Below are 19,462 nucleotides of genomic sequence, written 5' to 3'. Positions count from 1 at the left end.
AATATAGTTGTTAATGGGTGTAGAGTTTCCGTTTTTGCAAGAGAAGGATGGTTGCACAACAATGTGAACGCACTTAACATCACTGAACTGTACACTTAAAAATGGTTCTGATGGCCAATTTTATGTTATGTGTATTTTACAATTACGAATTTAATAAAAGAAGATAAAAACTTGCAACTCAAGGGTTAAATGGTTAAATAAACTGTGGTATTCGTTAGAAAATAATAGGAATTCAGAAGCGATAAAAGCCATCAACTTTCTTGTTCCCGTTCAGTTTAATGACTTTTTATTAAGCCCTTACAATGTCTCAGACGCTGTATTAGGCCATTTGGACATAAAAATGAGTATAAGGCAGGCACCGTACAGGTAACAAACAACAAAGAGCAAATCCGAAAACCTTTCGCAGGTGCTAGGTATGCAGTGTCAAAGGAAAACTGCATGGAGGAAGAACACTTGCCCTAAGTGATGCCTCTGCTGAGAATTTACCCGGTTCATCCGCTAAGAAGACTTAGATTCAACAGTCAAATAATTAATTTTTAAGTCTGTCTTATAAATTGTTATGTAATAAAGAAAAATACTGATCTGGCTGGAGATCAGTTTTAGTGCTTGCTGTCACGCCCGGTGATATGAAACATTCACAAATTTCAGGCAAGCTGCTTAACATCTCTGGACCTGTTTTTCTCATGTAAAAAAGGAATTTCTACTGGTGTTTCTCCATGTGGAGCTTCTTGGACGTATTCTTAGGAGTCCAGGAGGTCTAAAACAATTTTCTTTTTTCTTTTTGTTGCCTTTACCCTCCAGGGATGGAGTCAGTGGACAGATTCTTAGACTAGATAATCTTTAAAGATTTCTTTTTGTTCTAAAAACTGTGAGCTCTAATCAACAAAGAAGTTCATAAAGACATACTTTTCCTGACCATAGAAACTTGACTGTGACTGTTTTACTATTTAACATTCAATAGGGCTCCTACATGAAATTGATAAAATTAAAAGAAAAACATGTAAATTCAGATCTTACAGCTGTACAGGAAATGAAATAGTTCCTCTTTTAAAGACTGTTAGATTTCCTGCTGTGAACTTAATGCCATGTTGACATAGTCTCATGTCAGCTAGCCAATGCCTGACTCTCAAAATGTACCAAAAGCTTTCAGCTTTGTTACCAATGAAAATCTTTGACTCTGCAGAGGATTTTCTTGGTCCAGTCTGTCAAATGACCTTGATCTTTTTTCAGGTTTTGAGCCCAACAGTCAAATCAACTCTAAAAGCAAAGCATGATCAATCCCATAGTTTCCAGCACTTAACAATACAAGCAACATATAGTAACTGAACTTTACACACTGTAATCAAACAATTATCACAGAAAACATTATATACGCTGAAAGTTAGGTAAAACCTATCATTTCATTTTAATAATCCTGCATGGTAGTTAGGACTGGCAACAGTTAAGAGAATGATTTGTGAATGTTACTTACCAATTATAGCTGAAGGCTTAAGTATATTTACTGCATCTTCAAAAGTATCTGGTATGTTCTCTGGGGCTGAGTGAGCAAATGGTTCCTGATGACTCTCTATTTTAGCTTTCCGCCCCTGTATTTTTACATAAAATACAGTAGTTTTTGGAAAATGCTTATTGAGGATTAACTGAAAAGACATCATTATGAGTTACACTGCTTCTACAATAGGAACGTATTTTCATTCACTTTTCTCTTCAACCCATATCCTCTAATGCTATTAATATTTTCATAATGGTCATAAAGCCAAATATAAAACATAAATTCCATTATAACCAGAAAATTTCTAATCCCTCTCAAAAACTCATTTACTCTGAAGTTCTCCTAAATCCAATATGGCACAAAGGCCTACAATCCTTTATCTGGGCTTGATGCAGTTTGAAATTTAATCTTCCTTGTATTTTAGAAATGTATTATGGTAATATATCAAATGTTACACATGCCTCCCAGTGGGTACCCGACAACTGAACAAAACTTACGAATAATCACACCAAGTACAAAAGGTTAACACTACTCTGGTCTTGTCACCAGGTAAGTACAGGTCAGCCAGATCTGTACCAAATGAATTTCAAAAAAAAAAAGTGGGATTTCAGAGCTTGCAGGATTTCAGAATTGCACTTGGACTACCAAGAGTTCAGAAACAAGAGGAACAGGGAATTCCGGTTCAAGATGGCTGAATGAAGAAAAATGCTTTCCTCCCCAAGTCCCTGGTCAAAAACTGTAAAAAAACAAATCCTTAGTAGTGTCACAAAGCCAGGAGAAGTACCAGTGACAAACGAGAACAATGAAGAATTTCTCAATGATTTAAAGCAGGCCAAACCTATTGGATGCAAAAACTAGCCAGGTTGAGAAATCTAAATCCTTATTTTGGCAAAAGAGATGTCCAAAGGTGACTTTTTCCATCACAGCTCCAGAATAACCCCAGATGAAAACCAGCAGGGGCTTGGAAAACCTGCACACCATCATCGTTTGCCTGGGAAATTAATCAAAGGACTGAAATACAGCCTCACCAGATGCAGGTTCTCAGAATAGTGGCTTTTTATGCTCGTGTCCAGGAGGCCCACAGATCTCCAAGATGGTGGTTCAACAGGAAACTCTCAAAGTCTCCAAAAGGAGGGCAATGTTTTGACTCACCAGGAGAGATTGGAAGCCTAAAATCTATGTATAGATCAAGCTACTTGCACAGCCTAAGAGGAAAATACACTCTGAACCTGCAGATGAACAGGGGGATTCTCACTTGTGCTAACCAATACTATATTCATTCTAGACCTGACCTGTTACAAGTATGATAAAGAATCACAAAACATTTGTGAAAACCGACATACAAAAAGAAGCACCAAACTGTGTACTAGTAAAAATACATATCCCAATAGATTTCTTTTTTTTTAATTAAAGTTTATTGGGGTGACAATTGTTAGTAAAGTTACATAGATTTCAGGTGTACAATTCTGTATTACATCATCTATAAATCACATTGTGTGTTCACCACCCAGAGTCAGTTCTCCTTCCATCACCATATATTTACAGATTTCTAAAAGTATGATGTCTTATAATCCTCGCATCATACATACAAGCAAAGAGAGCAGTTTATGCTCACTTGAGAGGGATCTCAGTTGAATGGTTAAGAGCACAGGCTTCATAGGCTACTTGAGTATGAATCCTACCTCGATCACTTATAAGCTGATGACCTTGGAAAAGTCACCTGACCTTTTTAAAACTTCAGTTTCCTCCTCTGTAAAATTCTATGGGGTTTTTGAGAAGATTGAATGAAATAATATATGTAAAGTTTTTGCACATTGTCTGGTATATTTTAAACTACTGTTACTTTAAATTATGTATAATTGAATCACTCAAGAGTTTTCTCTTGCACACTTTTTCATTTCATTTTTTGTACTAATAGAATATTGATACTAATTAAGAAACGATTTCAGAACTGAAGCAAAGTACACTGAGATAAGCTTGCTCCAAAGAAACAAATGAAAAGTAACTGTTACGCTCAAATATCAGATCTCGTGCTAAAAATTTGAATAGACTTCTGAGTTCCCATTAAAAACCTAGTTTTAGAAGGGTCAAGTACAATCTTATTTGTATGACTATTTGATCTTTTAAGAGTCAGAGAACAAAACAAGAAAGAATAAGTCTGGTGCCAACAAAGATTATGATTTGAATATGAAGCAAGAATCTTTATAAAAGACAGAAGTTTGAGACTGGAGGATTTCTGTTGAGAATATACTAGAAGGTCCATAACTAGTAGTTTAGATAGTCTAGTGAGATACAAAATGTTAAGAACTGATAATATTTTAAAAATCAAACTAAAAATATAATTACAACTACATTCTTTTGCTTCACCAAGTTTTAATACCTTACCTTAAATAATAAGCCAAACTTGTCAACCATCCAAATTTTCTTTTGCGCTGCTTCTTCTGAGAGGCCCTTTTCTACCATAGCCATAACTATAAGATTTGCAATTCCAAGAGCAGCCTGTCCAACAAAACATAAATTTAAAATATAAAGACTAGAATATGATGCAATGCTTGAATTACTTTATATATGAATGTTGTATGTTATGAGGAATTTTTGCTTTATTCTTCCTTTATGAATCACACAAAAGTTGATTCTTTGTGATATTCTCTAAACATATTTTAAATTAACTACTTTACAAGAGTTCTTGAATTATAAGATCTATCTATCTCAATAAAGTTATAAGCTCATTATGCCCCAATTTCCAATTCTAAACAGAGTGCTGGTTTTAAATTCTAAAAAGCTTACAAAAACTCACCTCTCCTGCTCCAAGAAATAAGATTTTGTGTTCTGAGATTGATTTACCAATAACTTTTTGTGCTGCAAGAAGACCTGCTAGAGCTACTGCAGCAGTCCCTGTAAGAAAAATAAAGATATTAAAAATTTTAAAAAATGGTCACATAAAAAGCATTTAAAAGGTAGGAATCAAAATCCTAAAGTTTTCTTTTTGCTTTACCTTGAATATCATCATTGAATGTACAGTATTTTTCTCGGTATTTTCTCAAGAACCTGAACGCATTATGATTTCCAAAGTCTTCAAACTGAATAAGTGTGTTCCGTCCATATCTAAAAAAAACAGCAAAACCCCAAATGGCTGGGTTGAAAATATCACTTCTAAACAGCTTTCCTGTCTAATATTCCTTATGATAGCAGTAAAAAATAATGCATTATTAGTTCATTTAAGGCCATCTGGCAATTTTCAGAGCCTGTGAAACACTGGACTCAAAACGTAGAAATCTACTTCTCATTCAAAAAATTTGTGGGCCGCTTAAAATGAATGCAGTACCATGGTGAGCCTATGGGATATTAATCTGTATAAACTATTTCCAAGTGCCTAGAAGGGTGCAGAAAACGTACAGGCACTAAATAACTTCCTAAAAAGAGATGTTGTCTCTGAGTCTCAAATAAATTTCCTATATATGTTCTCATTACATTAGCAGTTAAACCGCACAGAGGAAGTATATACAAACGAGAGGCTAAGAAATAATTGCTGTATGAGTTCACCGGCATTCAGAAAAAGGCGTGAATCATCTTGGTGAGATGGGGTAATAAGGGAAGGCTTGCAAAGGAGGTGGGACTTTATTTGGACCCTGAAAGAAGAACTAATAATCAGGAGGAAGGAAGAAAAGCAAGGTGTATGTTGGTGACCCTGAATTTTCAACAGTCTGGCTATATATTTCAGGGTTTATATAAAAAGATAAGGGAGAAACTGCTTAAGGTAGGTTGGGGCCAGATAAGTGAGAATCTTGAATGCCAATTTAGAGAATGGGGACTTTATTCTGTGTCTGATGTAGAATCACTGAAGGCTTCAGAAAAGGGAAGAGTTCATGTAAGACTCCCTTAGGAAGGATAAACCTACCACACTGATGTGTAGTACATATTGGTGTGGGGAGAACTGAAAAAGACAGGAGAAGCAGCTGGGAGGCTATCAAGGTATGAGGACAAAAAAGATCTGAAGCAAAAGCCATAGGAAGTGAAAGAGACAATTATGAGACTTTAGAACAAACAAGCAGAACTTGAAGATGAAGACCAACTGAGAAGTGAGAAGTAGCTAAAGAAGATATTACTTGGTTGTCTAAGGCAGGCAAGTGAGGGGAAGGGCAAGGATGGGTATTTCTCAGATTATGAAAAGTTTAGTTTCTGGTATGTCAACTTTGACTCTGAAAAGGAATTAATTTTTCAACATCTTCTACAAGTATGTAGCAATAATTTAAAAGGTAGGGCAGGGCTAAGTCATAAAGGTAGAGTTTGAACTTTACCCTATGGCGACAGAAAACTACTGAGAGATTTCACGCCAAAGAATGACATAATGAAGTACGTTTTAAAGAGATTAATATGGTGGCAATGTGGAGATGAACTGGAGAGGAGAGAAATTGGAGGAAAATTTAAAAGAATCCAGAAGAGAGACGAGAATCTGCAGAAAGGCTGTGACAATGGAAGAGAGATCTATTTCTGAGGCATGTATGTGGTAGCAACAACTGGATTTGAGGATTGGCTGACTGTGTAGGGGGGTAGGGGGTTGATGGAGAAGGAGGAAGAATCAAAGATAACACCAAGATCAAAGGTTTGGCAACAGGGTGAATGTTACTGCCATTGATAGAGGCTGGATACATAGAAGATAAGCAGGTGGAAAGGGAAGTTGTTTTGGACACGAATGTGAAAGAGCAACAGAATGTCTTGATGGAGAACTTCAGTTGTTAGAAATGTAGGCCTCAGAGAGAGGTGTGGCTACAGATGGGTTTTCACAGGTTTAGGAGTCACATGCATAAAGCTCATCGCTTCCAGGACTCAAAGAGAAGAGAACTATGTACTCATCCACATTTAATACAAGAGAACAGGAAGAACCAGTGAAGACAACAAAAGAAAGAAAAAATGGGAGAAAGACCAAGTTAGGAAAGTCTTTTAGTAGTCAGGAGAAGAGAGAATTTCAAGGACATAGGAGTGCAACACTTGGTCAGATGTTGCAGAGAGATGGAGACAGAAGAGGACCAAATGGCAGCGAATTTAAAACATGAAAGCTGTAAAAGAGTTTCCCTGGAATGGGGAAGTGAGAGCCTGGATGGCAAGGGCTGAGAGAATGAGACAGTGAGGGTATGATCAGAGCAGTGTGTGCAGACTTCACTTAAGATGTCAGAAAACACAGGAAAGCAAGGCAGACTATGTAGGGTATCACCATGTATCAGCATATCTGATCAGGCAGGAAAAGAACCGAAGGTCTCAAAAATTTAATCTCCTTCTACCTATCTTCACAAGAGATAAGGAAAACAAAACAAAACTGTGATTTTTCTTAAATTAAAAATGCTTTTATATACTCAAACTTAAAAAGAAAAATACCTGTCAGTAATGGCTTTCATAAACTCATCAATCAGGTCGTCGTAACGTTGTGATCGATCTCTTTTCTGATATAACCCCATGTAAAACGGGTCTTTTAAGAGTGCCTACAAAATAGACCAAATGTAAAAATAAGTCATTTTGTTTATGTAACCAATTTAACCAGTTTAAACACATTCCATAAAACAAAAATTGCAAAATAAAAAAATACGAGTTTTTTAAACCTTATTGCTCTTCTTTAAGAAACTTTGAATAAGCTTAATTTACCATTATTTGTATAAATATTAAAAGCAGAGTTTAAGATAAAGACTAACATCTAGTCACAAAAATATCCCTTCTTATATTATCTTTAAAAAAGGAATGTAATGAAAATAAATTGGTGGAACATATGAGATCTTTGTTCCCTTGCATATGTCATCAGTTTGGCTCAAATAAACTCTTACAAAAATGCAAAACAAATTTTTTTTCAACATGGGAGGAGGATCACAGGGGAAAAATCATTTTACTTACTGGATTATCAGTTCCTACGTCAATGCACACAGGCAGGCATCTATCAGGCCGTATTCCTGCACAAGCTGTATACAAACAAAGTTTTCCTACTGGAATTCCCATTCCATAGACACCCAGATCTCCAAGACCCAGAATTCTCTCTCCATCAGTCACCACAACAGCCTTAAGTACAAAAAATAAAAACAAAAGTTGTCAAAAATAGGGCATAAAGAAAAGCATTTTTAAAAGATTTTATATTTTCACTCTCACTTTTAAAAATAAAATTGCTTCTTGACTAACTTCCAAAGTAAATCAACCAAGAATACTTAAAATTCTAGAATTTCTAGAATCTAGATGTCAAAAAGAGAATTAACTAGATTTGATTTCCTCTGTCTTTGGTTTAGGAACAGAATACTTCTGACTGGAAAATCAACTTAAATATCTTCACAAAGACTAAATAGGGGAGAGGAGAACAACTTCTGATAGAGAGATTTACCCATAAGAGAAAAATAAAAGTTTAGAAATAAACAACATGCTACTCCAACGTAATAACCTAGGCCAAACAAGAAAAATTTTAGCAAGAATGAAAGAAGAAAAGATCTAGAATAAAAAATATACCTACCTACAAGGTTTTAAGATAATACTGTGAGTTTAATTATGACCAAATTTTTTCTACATTATTAGAATTAATGATTATTCATCAAAGATTATTTTAGTGAGGAAGACATGTCATAAAGGCAAGTAAGATTACTGTGTGTAATAAACACGAAAGCCTAATGAAAGATCTTAAGTCATTAGATTTTATTTTATAAAAGACAGCCAGATTAACCAATTATTTGCTAGATTTACAACTCTAAAGAGTTTTATATTTGCTTAAGGATCTAAATCTAGATTTAGAAGAACGGCATAGGAGTCCTCCCACTGCCCAAAGGTAAGTTTTTATGACATTTTAATAATATAGTATTATTAACGGATTAATATTAATTAATTGAAATGAAATAATATTACTTGGAATAGAAAATAATAATTGAACTAGAAAAGGAACATAGAGAAGGCAGGAGACAGCAGCAGGCTCACCTTGTGCACTAGGCTCCAATTTCTTTCCCAAAGTCAAACTCTATACCAATAACCCATTTTACAGTTATTACTATTATGATCTCCTCAGAGCGCTAAATCTGCATGTATATAAGTGCAAAATAAATCACAGCAACAACGAAAAACTGTTTCTTGGAAATTTAGAGGTAACTTACAAGGAAAGAAAAAGCATTGTGAAAAGGAAGGTTGTGCTATTAGTACCTTAACATGATTTTCTGGCCAGTTATCCACAATTGATCTAACATGACCTCTGTCTGAGATTGAAATAAATAATCCCCTGCAACAGAACAAAAACACCTTTGCATTTCACAACAGTTTTTTGGTTTTATTCTGAGTCTTCGTTCACAATCGGAATATTTAGGTATTTTAATAAAACATCAAGACACAGTATAATTTTGAAGCAGATTTAGCTAAGTCACGCTGGTAAACATTTTCAACTACTTCAAATTATAGGCCCTGTAACTGCATTGCTCGCATAGCGGCTGCAACAAAGATTATTAAATGATGTGATCATGTTACACAGGAAGAAATGTACCCACATATCATTTTCAAGTACACTCAATACACCTCCAGTAAACAGCAATATAAAAACAAACCAACAGTGCAGGAGACCATAATAAGGCTAAATAGACTACTACTGCTCAAACGCACTGAAACTGAAAATTTGAAATTTGAAGGAGCAAGAAGGGAGCGAAGAAAATTCGGTCATTTCACATAAAAGACGACAGCCTTGAAGCGTTAGAAAAAAGCAAAGAGTTATTTAAAACACACTGAGATCGTTCATCTAGATTTCAAAAAAGGAAGGGAGGGAGGGAAAAAGGGAAGGAGGGAAAAATGAAACCCAACAAAAACCCAGGTTCTAAGCAGAGAGGAGGGCCAGCAGGTTCGCGTGGATGCTTATACCTAACTTTCTCATTCGTATCTTCCCTTTGGCATTACTATCCCAGCTCAAATCTCTTTAGTTAAACAGTTTCTGGACCATAATAGAATAATCCAATGAGCTTTTTAAAAATGCTAGGGTCCCACCCCAGAGATTCTGATTTAAGTGGCCTGTAGTTTAGATCAATTTCACTAACCATGATTTACTGACCATCTTCTAGGTAAAAAACAAACAAAAAAAACCCCACTGCAGCAGTCAGTGTACGATGTAAGTGATACACAGCATGTGTCCTCATGCAAAGCCATGCTCTCTGTTTCAAGTCAGGTCTCAGCCCTAGGTGCAATCAGAAACACACCGGGAGCTTTATGAAACACCAAAACTTGGGCCCAAATTAGACTAACTGAAGGAGAATCTATGCGGGTGGGGTTCAGGCACCAGTATTTTTTTAAGTTTCCTTTTGTCCCTTCATCTGATTTGACAACCACTATTCTAAGTGAAAAAGAGACTATAAAAGAGCTGGGTAACACCATAGAAATGTTTCAGACACATTCACTGATGGCACCAGATAGGACAGAACAGACAGTGTTCTCAAAGTGTCTTCCAGGGACTACTGTGTTTCCCCGAAAATAAGCCCCAATTAAGATCGTCAGCCAGACGGACACATTTAGTACGTTATGACGATGTTCCAGAAGATGACATGACCGTATTTAAATAAATGTAGATTGTTGTACATGAAAAAATAAGACATTCCCTGAAAATACACCCTAATGCATCTTTTGGAGCAAAACTTAATATAAGACCCTGTCTTATTTTTGGGGAAATACGTTATAAGACTCAGTCTTATTTTCGGGGAAACATGGTACCTGCAAGACCATCACCCATCGTGTTCATTACGTGCGGACCCCAGACCTTTCCCTTTTTCATCAGAATCTTAGGAGTGGAAAAGACAGGGAAGTTTGGCAGGGATCAACATTTTAAGTGAGTCCCACAGGTGTTCGCATGCATTGTAAAGTTTGAAAGCCACTAGGCTAGATGAAGGGAGACTGAAGATAAATGCTATCACACAAGGTTTGAATTTCTCTGTTTGGAGCCATATGCAAGTAGGACATGGGAAAGGTATAAGGATTAAGGAAAATGACTGGTTAGAGGAACAAGACAGGAAAACTCAAATTAAGTAAAAATCGCAGTTATATAATACTTATAAGGTTACAAACAACCATCACATCAGTTTCCTCGTCTGACCTTCACAGCAGCTCTTTGATAGGTGCTGATATCCCTATTTTATGATGAGAAAACAGATGGAGAGGGATAGAGTGACTTGCTCAAAGACGAGGCAATGCCCACTCCAGTCTCTTTCCACTTAAAATATTTGAAGGTGCTATTTGAAATTAAAATTCATAAAAGTTCATAAAAAGAACAAACAACAGTAATGAAAGCTGACAAAAAAATGACAATCAATCTTAATTTGTCAGATTGTCAAAAAAATGACTAATTCTGGAAAATCTGACACCAGAATTAAGAATACCCTTTTTGGGGTACAAAATGCACAATTCCTCTAACAATCATAATAGCTTAAAGAAGATTAGGAAAGAATGGTGCTATTTCTACAAAAACAAAAGTTATGAATATGTTGAGTTTTTATTAATCCTTTTTTGTCCAAATTAAGCTTTTGTAATGTGGGGAATGTAGTTGAGATAAGACTGCTGACAAAATAGAAATGTAATAGGTGTCATGGAGTGATTTTTTCTTACACAATAACCATTTTCAAATATATTTTTAAAAATAAGCCTTACTTAGGTCTTCTAAAGATGTGTCCATACTGGGAACAGGCAAGACCAACTGTTGGTGTATATACAATTGGCATTAGATTTTCAATATCATCTTGCAGTATTCTGTAAAACAATTTCTCATTTCTTTCTTGTATTCCCATTATATAGATGTATCTGGAATTAAGCACAGTAAAAATGTCTACATCAGCCAGTATTAATTTAAAGTTTTAGTCTTTGAAAGTTAAATCTAATCATTTAAATTGAGGGCCAACCCCCCTCCCAGAAACCAAAACCCTAAATTATCATAACTTAACACCCAAGAGTTAAAGTTAACAAAAATTAAATTGTACATAAATGGTAGCTGATGATGATGATGATGAAGAGAATAACAGAAACAACAGCTAACATTCAGAGTTCTTACTGTGAGTCAGGCTCTGCACCAGGCACTGGAAATGCAACGATTACCATGAGAGCACCCCACACCCCACCCGCTTAAAGAACTAATCTTCAAGGTGACTGACATGTAAATAAGGAAACAAGCAAAATAAAGTGGCATTCATTCAAATATTTACTAAATACTAACTATGTGTCAGCCACTATTCTAACCTCCAGGGATGTAAGAAGTGACCCCGTCCTCATGGAGTTTATAATCCAGTAAGTAGGCTTATACACATTACAAGGCCTCGTCAGAGCACAGAGGGAGCACAAAGGGGGCAATCAATGGTCAATTCATATAAATATACAAATAATGTCTTCTAAAAATATAAAGCTTAGAGTATGGAAACGTTGGCTTGAAAAACCAGTAATCACCCTGAATTAAATATCTGAAACAGACTCATTCTTTTCCCCAGATGTGATTCTCCTCCTGTCATCATCTGAACAAATGGGAATTGCAAGGTCCATTCTAGATTTCTTCCCTCCTACCTTCCCCTACCACAGTCTAGTAAATCGACAAGTCCTACAGAGTTTACCTGCTAAATCTCTTTCAAATACATCTATTGCCTTCCTTTACCCTCACCCAGTCCAAGCCACCAACATTTTTTACCTGGGCAACCTCAAGAACTTTCTAACTACTTTTTATATACACGTTTTTTCTCCCCTGCTCCAATCTATTCTTCTCTCAGAAACTTCACTCTGACCATATCTACTCTCCTTGAATGGCTTCCAAACACCAGTTACTAGGCTTAAGCTCCTTGAAGAGTTATCAAGACCTCCACCTACTTTCCAGCCTCATCTTCATAGTGAACTTACTTCAGCTCCTCAAATGCATCATAACCCTTACCTTGGAATTACTGCCTACGAGACACCCTTTGCCTGGAACACCCTCTATCCAGACGGAGGCCTACACTGACGCTCTCAGAAAGCAGCTCAGCATGGCACGCTCACTCTCGGAGGTCCTTTTCTGCCTGTTCCTCATCCCCATCATAGGTACCCTTAGATTTTCCTGTTTTCAGGTTCCATAACACCCTACTCCCTCTTCTGTAACCCTCACTCCAAATCCTGACTTTCTGTCTTCCCGCCAGCCCAGATGATAGCATGAGTTAGGGACTATTGCCTTATATATTTCTGTATTTCCAGGAACTACCAAAGTACTGTGTTACCCCGAAAATAAGACCTAGCCGGACCACCAGCTCTAATGCATCTTTTGGAGCAAAAATTAATATAAGACCAGGTTAATATAATATAATATAATGTAATATAATATAATACTGGGTCTTACATAATTCTTGCTCCAAAAGACGCATTAGAGCTGATGGTCCGGCTAGGTCTTATTTTCAAGGAAACACGGTATGTGGACTATAGCTGGTGTGCAAATATTTGGTGAGAAAATTGAATAGATTCCATTTAGAAGAGGAACATTTTCTATATAGCTACCGTAGGCAGAAATAATACCGATACGTAGAAATTAAAGGGAAGGAGATTTTTCCTCAGTCTAGGGAAGAAAACTAACAACTGGGCTATTAAGACTGAATAGCTTTATGAAATAAACAGCAGAAATGTTAAGGAAAGAACAGATAACCTATCAGGCACGTGACAGAGGGAAGTTGTGTGATTCGTGGATCTCCTTAATGTCATCACTTTCACCTCCACTTCAGTCACTCTTCTGAGTACCTCACATCGGCTCTTGTTGTCCTCGCCTAGGACTGTTATATTAATAGCTCAGAAATCTTGAATGCCATTATTTCACTCTGTGATCCTCTATCCTTTGGCTAGCTCTACAATGCCCTCGTTTCAGTTCCCCGAGGGATCTCTAGCTCCTTGATTGCTCCATTTTCTCCCATCCTATTAGCTCCCTTATGACTCCTGTTCTTTCCCCACTCTGGATCCCATGATCAAGTCTCTCACTCTAAACCAATCTCTCACCATCATTACCATTTAGGAACCTCCCTCCATATCTTTATCACTGCACTACCCTTCCACAGTGTCTGCCTTTTCTATCTGTGGACTCCCTGAAAACAAAGGCTGGAATTTTTCCTTTTTGTAGTTCCAGAGCTTAGAATAATGCCTGGCACATAACAGTCCTGAGTTAATATTAGCTGAATGAATTAATGTAGCATCTCTGCCAGCCCAGCAAACCGCAAACATGAATCAATGTTACATTTCACCTTTCCCATGGAGAAATACCTTTCCTGGGCCAAATGAGATCAATACAAACAAGATCATGTCACTAGGCCTTCAGAACCTCCTCTCATCCCTTGAACCTTTTCTTGTTTGCCTTCACCTTGTGGCTAAATTGGCTCTTCCAAACATTTATCCTCCTCCTCATCAGTTCCATTCATATTCTACATCATAAAGAAAATCAAGGTCATCGGGCATGATGAGATCTCACAACCTGTGCTCCATCACCTGCATAGCTTCTCCTCACTTATTCCTACACTCTGCTAGTGCCTCAGAGAATGAGCTGCTCTTTTATTCTTGTTCAAGGCCAGCCTTTCTACCTCTGCACTTGACCCTCAGCCCTTTTCCTTCTTCTGGGATCTTATTGCATTACCCTTTCTCCTGGGCTCATTCCTCACTGCTGTGTTCAAATTCTTTCCAGGCTGAAACATACCCCACCTTAAACCTGAGTCCTGCTTTACTTACTGTTTAATGTCTGTCTTCCCCCTCTTATCTAAACAAGCCTGCATTCCCTCCACTCCCATTCACTTCTCAATTATAGTCTACTTTTGCCCCATCACAAAGAAACCACTCTTACCTGCCACCAATAATCAATAATCTCCTATACTTAACCCAACAAATATTTTAAATCCTGTATTTAGACGGATCCCTTTACCCAAAAGACCTTGCCCTTCTTTCTCATTCTGCTGGCTACCTATAACATTGGTTGAAATTCAGCCAGGCATCACTTTCTTCTGGAAGCTTTAACTGATTCCACAGGTTGGATTAGGTGCCCCTCTTTGCGCTTTCAGAATACACTCTGCATGTACCTTTTCCTCCTGTCCTGTATACTGTAGTATAGAGTACAATGACAGACACAGGTCACCTATCTATTGACGAGCTCCTAGGTAGCAGGGCTGTGTATTACCGGAGAGGACATACACTCTAGTTCGCCTAGGCCAAGTTCAGTTACCCTTATTTGTCACTCTTCAAAGTGTCCTAGATTGGATGATATATTATATGGTCACCCTATTTATTACCCACTTTGTATCCTCAGTGGCTAGTACAGTGGCACACACAAAGTAGGTGATCAATAAAAGAAGTTGAATAGAATGGGTGCAGATTAGATGATAGCCTTTGCTTCTAATATTCCATTCAAACCTGAAATGCTCTCTGATTTTAAGCATTAAAGAAAACTGATTTCTGCTAAATTTTACAACAGTGAGCACAAGTGAAGTATTCACTGCAGTGAAGGAAACATTACAAAAATAACAGTTAACTGACTAAAACACGAACTTCATTATGAGACTGTATATATTTCTCATGCCATAATAACCATGAAACTCCCAAGTTTTCTGATCATAACATCAATAAAAAACTAAACGTCTAACCAACTCTTACTTTTCCAAAGGGCAACTCATTTTTTTCACGTTTTTATGGAATCGTAAGGCTTGAATATCTTGTGTCTCTATTTTGGGAGGTAGAAGTCCTTGAAGACCAAGCATTTGTCGTTCCTGTAATGTAAACGCCATTCCCTAAAAAGGAAGAATAAAAGGATTAAAAATGATTACTTACTGAGGTAGCAACAGTGCTGTCTCACAAAATGTAATTTAAACATAAATTTTTTAAAAAATCAATGAGATGTCATTTTTGCCCAGACGCTCAGAATTTCATAAGATTGATCATATCTAGTATTGGAGAGGGTAGGGTAAAAGAGTTACTCTCACATACCATTGCTGGAAATGTAAATTGGTTTACTAGGCTTTGGGGAAGACAACTTTAAAGTACTGTTAAATTTTTTAATGCACATATTCTATAATAAAGTAATTCTACTTCTAGAAAACCATCCTAGATAAATATTCATACACTGAGTAGATAGGCATATACAAAAAGATTAGTTCTAGCACTGTTTCTAGTTCTCTTGGCTATTACAAACTAAAAGTCCATCAATTATGGAATAGTTAAGTAACCTATATTATTTCTATACCAACATACTTAAACACGTATCTCTAAGCATGTAGTAGAAAGATCTCCCAGATACACAGTTAAGAAAAAAAAGCAAGTTGCAAATCAAAACACACATACTCTTAACTGTTATGTTTAGAAAATCCCAATAAAGTACATATGCACAGATGCATGCATACATTTAGAAAGGAAATCAACAGAACATAGTTTGAAAGAACATAAACCAAACTGGTAAGAGAGGCTGCTACCCTCACTAGAAAGGAATAAGACAGAATGAAGGAAGGAAGAAATGATATTTAAGGAAAAAAACCTATGTCATAAAATCTTTTTCAATTTCTAGATTCAGCCCTGGGGTAAATTCTTCGTATCAGAGTGATGTCAGTGAAAATGACAAAAATCATTTACTCCATAAAAGCAACAGGAACATTGGCCAAATGATGAGAATCAACTTTTTCAGAATTCTGAAAATTAACCAAAGGCTTCAGCAATAGGGAAGCATTTGTTCAAGAAAAACAGCTGCATTTCAGCAAGAATAGCAAGTTTCATGGCATTTTAACTTGCCTTATTCCTACTCTCGTCTCCCCGGCGACACAGCAGCCTTGAAAATAGCAACCACTATGAAATAATCACTTTGAAAAACAGAGCCTGGTAGCCACAGGAGAGGGCAGAAGGGTTTGGAGATTCTTCTAAAACCTTATACCCACGGAACTGTCATTATTTGACCTGTCTGGTGGTTCCCTCGAAGACCCCACTTGCAAGGCTGTCTTTATTTGACCTGATTTGGAGCTCACCCAATGTGAATAAACTTTTCCTCATAAAAACTTGTCAAAAACAATCAGAGGCAGTTATTTAACATGGTAACTACCTAAAGCAGTGAATAATAGATGAGCCAAACAATTCGCTAAGCAAAAAGCTGAAAAGGAAAAGCTAAGGAACGAGACGTCCACTGGGGGGGAGCGGGGTTGAAAACATAAAAGACAGTATAAAAGTACTTTGTTTGTAGGTCTTTTCTTCTACTACCTGATTTAAAAGACAACTACATAAAGTAATAATTACAAATCTGTGTTGATGGTCATGCAATGTATAAAGACATAACTTTTATGACAAAGCTGCACAAAAGGGGGAAGAGTGGCGCTATACGGGGGCAAAGTTTTTGTGTACTATTACAATTAAGTTGGTATCAATCTGAACTGTTATAAAGATGATAATTGTAATCCCCAGGGCAAACCACTAAGAAAATAAATCAGAAATAGGCAGTAAAAGAAATGACAAGGGAATTAAAATGGTATATTAAACAATACCTGTTTAATACAAAGGAGGGGAACAAAAATGGAAGAGAAGGACAAAAGAGACATAGACATTTAGAAAACAAATGGCAGATATAAATCAACCTTATAAATCATTAAACTAATGTAAATGAATTAACCTCTACAGCGAAAATGCTGGGATTGGCAGAATGGATAAAATAACATGATCCAATAAATGCCATCCATAAGAGACACACTTTGATTCAAAGACACAAATAGGTGGAAAGTAAAAGGATAGAAAAATATAGACCATGTAAAGGGTAACCAAAAGAGAGCTGGTGCGTCTACGTTAATAATAGACAAAACAAAACAAAACAAAAAAAACAAAAAACAAACAAAAAAAATAATAGACAAAACAGACCAAATATTGTTACTAGACAGGAACATGTTATAATGATGAAAGGTTCAATCCATTAAAAAGATGTAACAATTATAAACATATATACCTCTAACAAAAGAGGTCCAGAATACGTGAAGCAAAAACTGACAAAAAATTGAAGGGAGAAAGATAACAAGTTGGAGACTTCAGTACCTCATTTTCAATAATGGAGAAAACAACTAGACAGGATATCAACAAGGAAATAGAAGGCTTGAACAATATTATAAAGCAACTAAGCCTAATAGACACCTATAGAACACTATGTTCAACAGCACCAGGATACACACTTCTTTCTTCTCAAGTACACAAGGAATATTCTCTAGGACAGACCATATGCTAGACCATAAAGCAAGACTCAATATATTTAAAAGGATTTAAATCATCCAAGGTATCTCCAACCACAATGCACTGAGATCAGAAATCAATAACGGAAGGAAATTTGGGGAATTCACAAATATTTGGATATTAAACAACAAACTCCTAAGTAAACAACTGGTCGAAGAAGAAATCGCAAGGGAAATTAGAAGATACTTGAGGTGAATTAAAACACCCATTCCAAAACTTATGGAATGTAGTGAAAGTAATACTTAGGGAAATTTATAGCTGTAAATGCTCATATTTTAAAAAGAGAGAGTGGCTGGTTAGCTCAGTTAGTTAGAACGTGGTGCTGGTAGCACCAAGGTTGCCAGTTCGATCCCTGCTTGGGCCACTGTGAGCTATGCCAAGAAAGGAAGGAAGGAAGGAAGGAAGGAAGGAGGGAGGGAGGGAGGGAGGGAGGGAGGGAGGGAGGGAGGGAGGGAGGGAGGGGAAGGAAGGAAGGAAGGAAGGAAGGAAGGAAGGAAGGAAGGAAGGAAGGAAGGAAGGAAGGAAGATCTCAAATCTATAACTTAACATGCTACCCTAAGAAATTGGGAGGCAGGGGGCAAACTAAAGATTAAAGTGAAAATAAATGAAACAGAAAATAGAACAATTGAAAAATATTTTAACTCAACGAAACCAAAAGTTAGTTCTTTGAAAAGATCTACAAAATTGACAGACCTTTAGCTAGACTGAAAAAGAAAAAAGGGGAGAACTGAAATCACTAAATCTTTTGTATCTCACATTTCATCTTATAAGATTTTATTAAATATAGAGGTAAAACCAAAACTGTCACTCTTACTTCCTTTTTCCAACTCTAGTAAAAGGCTAAAATGAAAAGGCTAAAATTGATGTTTAAATAACTATGCAGTTCATTTCGAAGTGCTTTACCTATACTATTGCTGAAGATAAATGAATTGGATATACAAGGTTTCACTGCCTATCTCCTATTTAGATTTAAGAGATACTCAAAAGCATTTATTTATAATTCAGGGTAGAAGTTAAAATGATTATTAAATACATAATTTTATGTATTAAGTATTTATGTTCATAGTTGATGAAATTCTGAAATCTGCCAGTCTGGTGTTAATAAGTGAAACAAGCCTGCAAAGATGACATTAGTTTCAAATGAATGCCTTGATTAGTTCTTTAACAGCAGAAACCATCTTCCACTTACCTGTCCTTCTCCTCCTCCATCTCCCAATGTCACTTGTCCCGCCAAATCTGCCTTTTCCTCATTTATGCAGCCCCAACACCCTCCCAGTTTACACAGAAGTATACTTCCTGCAGGTGATTCTGAAAGATCCTCAGACCTATTTTCCTTTACACACAAGTTGTTTCTCCACATAAGTCAATATTCATAAAAATGTCTTAACTAGACTCTTGAATGTGCAGGTAAAGCATGGTTGGAGAGCAGTAAAAGACCCCTCCTATTTCTTTCCCTCCAGGTGCAGTTAGAATAATCAGCCAAGGATTAGGAAATTACCAAACACTTATTTATAAAACTGGTGACATAACTAGTGATTAATGATTTGTAATGTCAAAATTGGAAACAATATTCAACAACAGGGTGATGGCTAACTAAATTATAAAACATCACCTGAAGGGAGTAACTCACATTTCCATAGTATTTTACATATGCCTAAAGTAGCTTTACGATTTTTCTTTTCTTCTCTATGGCAACCTAGATGAAGAAATTGGGATCCAAAGAGGTCGGGTCACATGTACGCTGAAGACTACACAGTCAATAAGAGGTCCAGT

The 19,462-nt window shown here is 36.5% G+C and overlaps 1 protein-coding gene across 2 annotated transcripts in view; it reads right to left on the bottom strand.

Moving 5' to 3' along the window:
• Positions 1-19,462, bottom strand: part of ME2 (malic enzyme 2) — a 56,715-nt gene that overhangs the window by 19,993 nt on the left and 17,260 nt on the right. For both annotated transcript variants that reach the window (XM_019721766.3, XM_019721758.3), the window contains exons 3-11: positions 15,095-15,228; positions 11,120-11,269; positions 8,648-8,723; positions 7,373-7,534; positions 6,866-6,969; positions 4,488-4,597; positions 4,290-4,387; positions 3,878-3,991; positions 1,472-1,586 (exon numbers count right to left, since the gene is read on the bottom strand). In XM_019721766.3, coding sequence (XP_019577325.2) covers positions 1,472-1,586; positions 3,878-3,991; positions 4,290-4,387; positions 4,488-4,597; positions 6,866-6,969; positions 7,373-7,534; positions 8,648-8,723; positions 11,120-11,269; positions 15,095-15,228 — 1,063 coding nt within the window. The remainder of the gene's footprint in view (positions 1-1,471; positions 1,587-3,877; positions 3,992-4,289; positions 4,388-4,487; positions 4,598-6,865; positions 6,970-7,372; positions 7,535-8,647; positions 8,724-11,119; positions 11,270-15,094; positions 15,229-19,462) is intronic.

Source organism: Rhinolophus sinicus, chromosome 4 (assembly GCF_057876585.1).
Source record: "Rhinolophus sinicus isolate RSI-liver-muscle chromosome 4, RSI-T2T, whole genome shotgun sequence".
Taxonomy (NCBI): Eukaryota; Metazoa; Chordata; class Mammalia; order Chiroptera; family Rhinolophidae; genus Rhinolophus; species Rhinolophus sinicus.
Note: the sequence above shows the minus strand (reverse complement) of the source record. Positions and strands in the feature narration are given on the sequence as shown.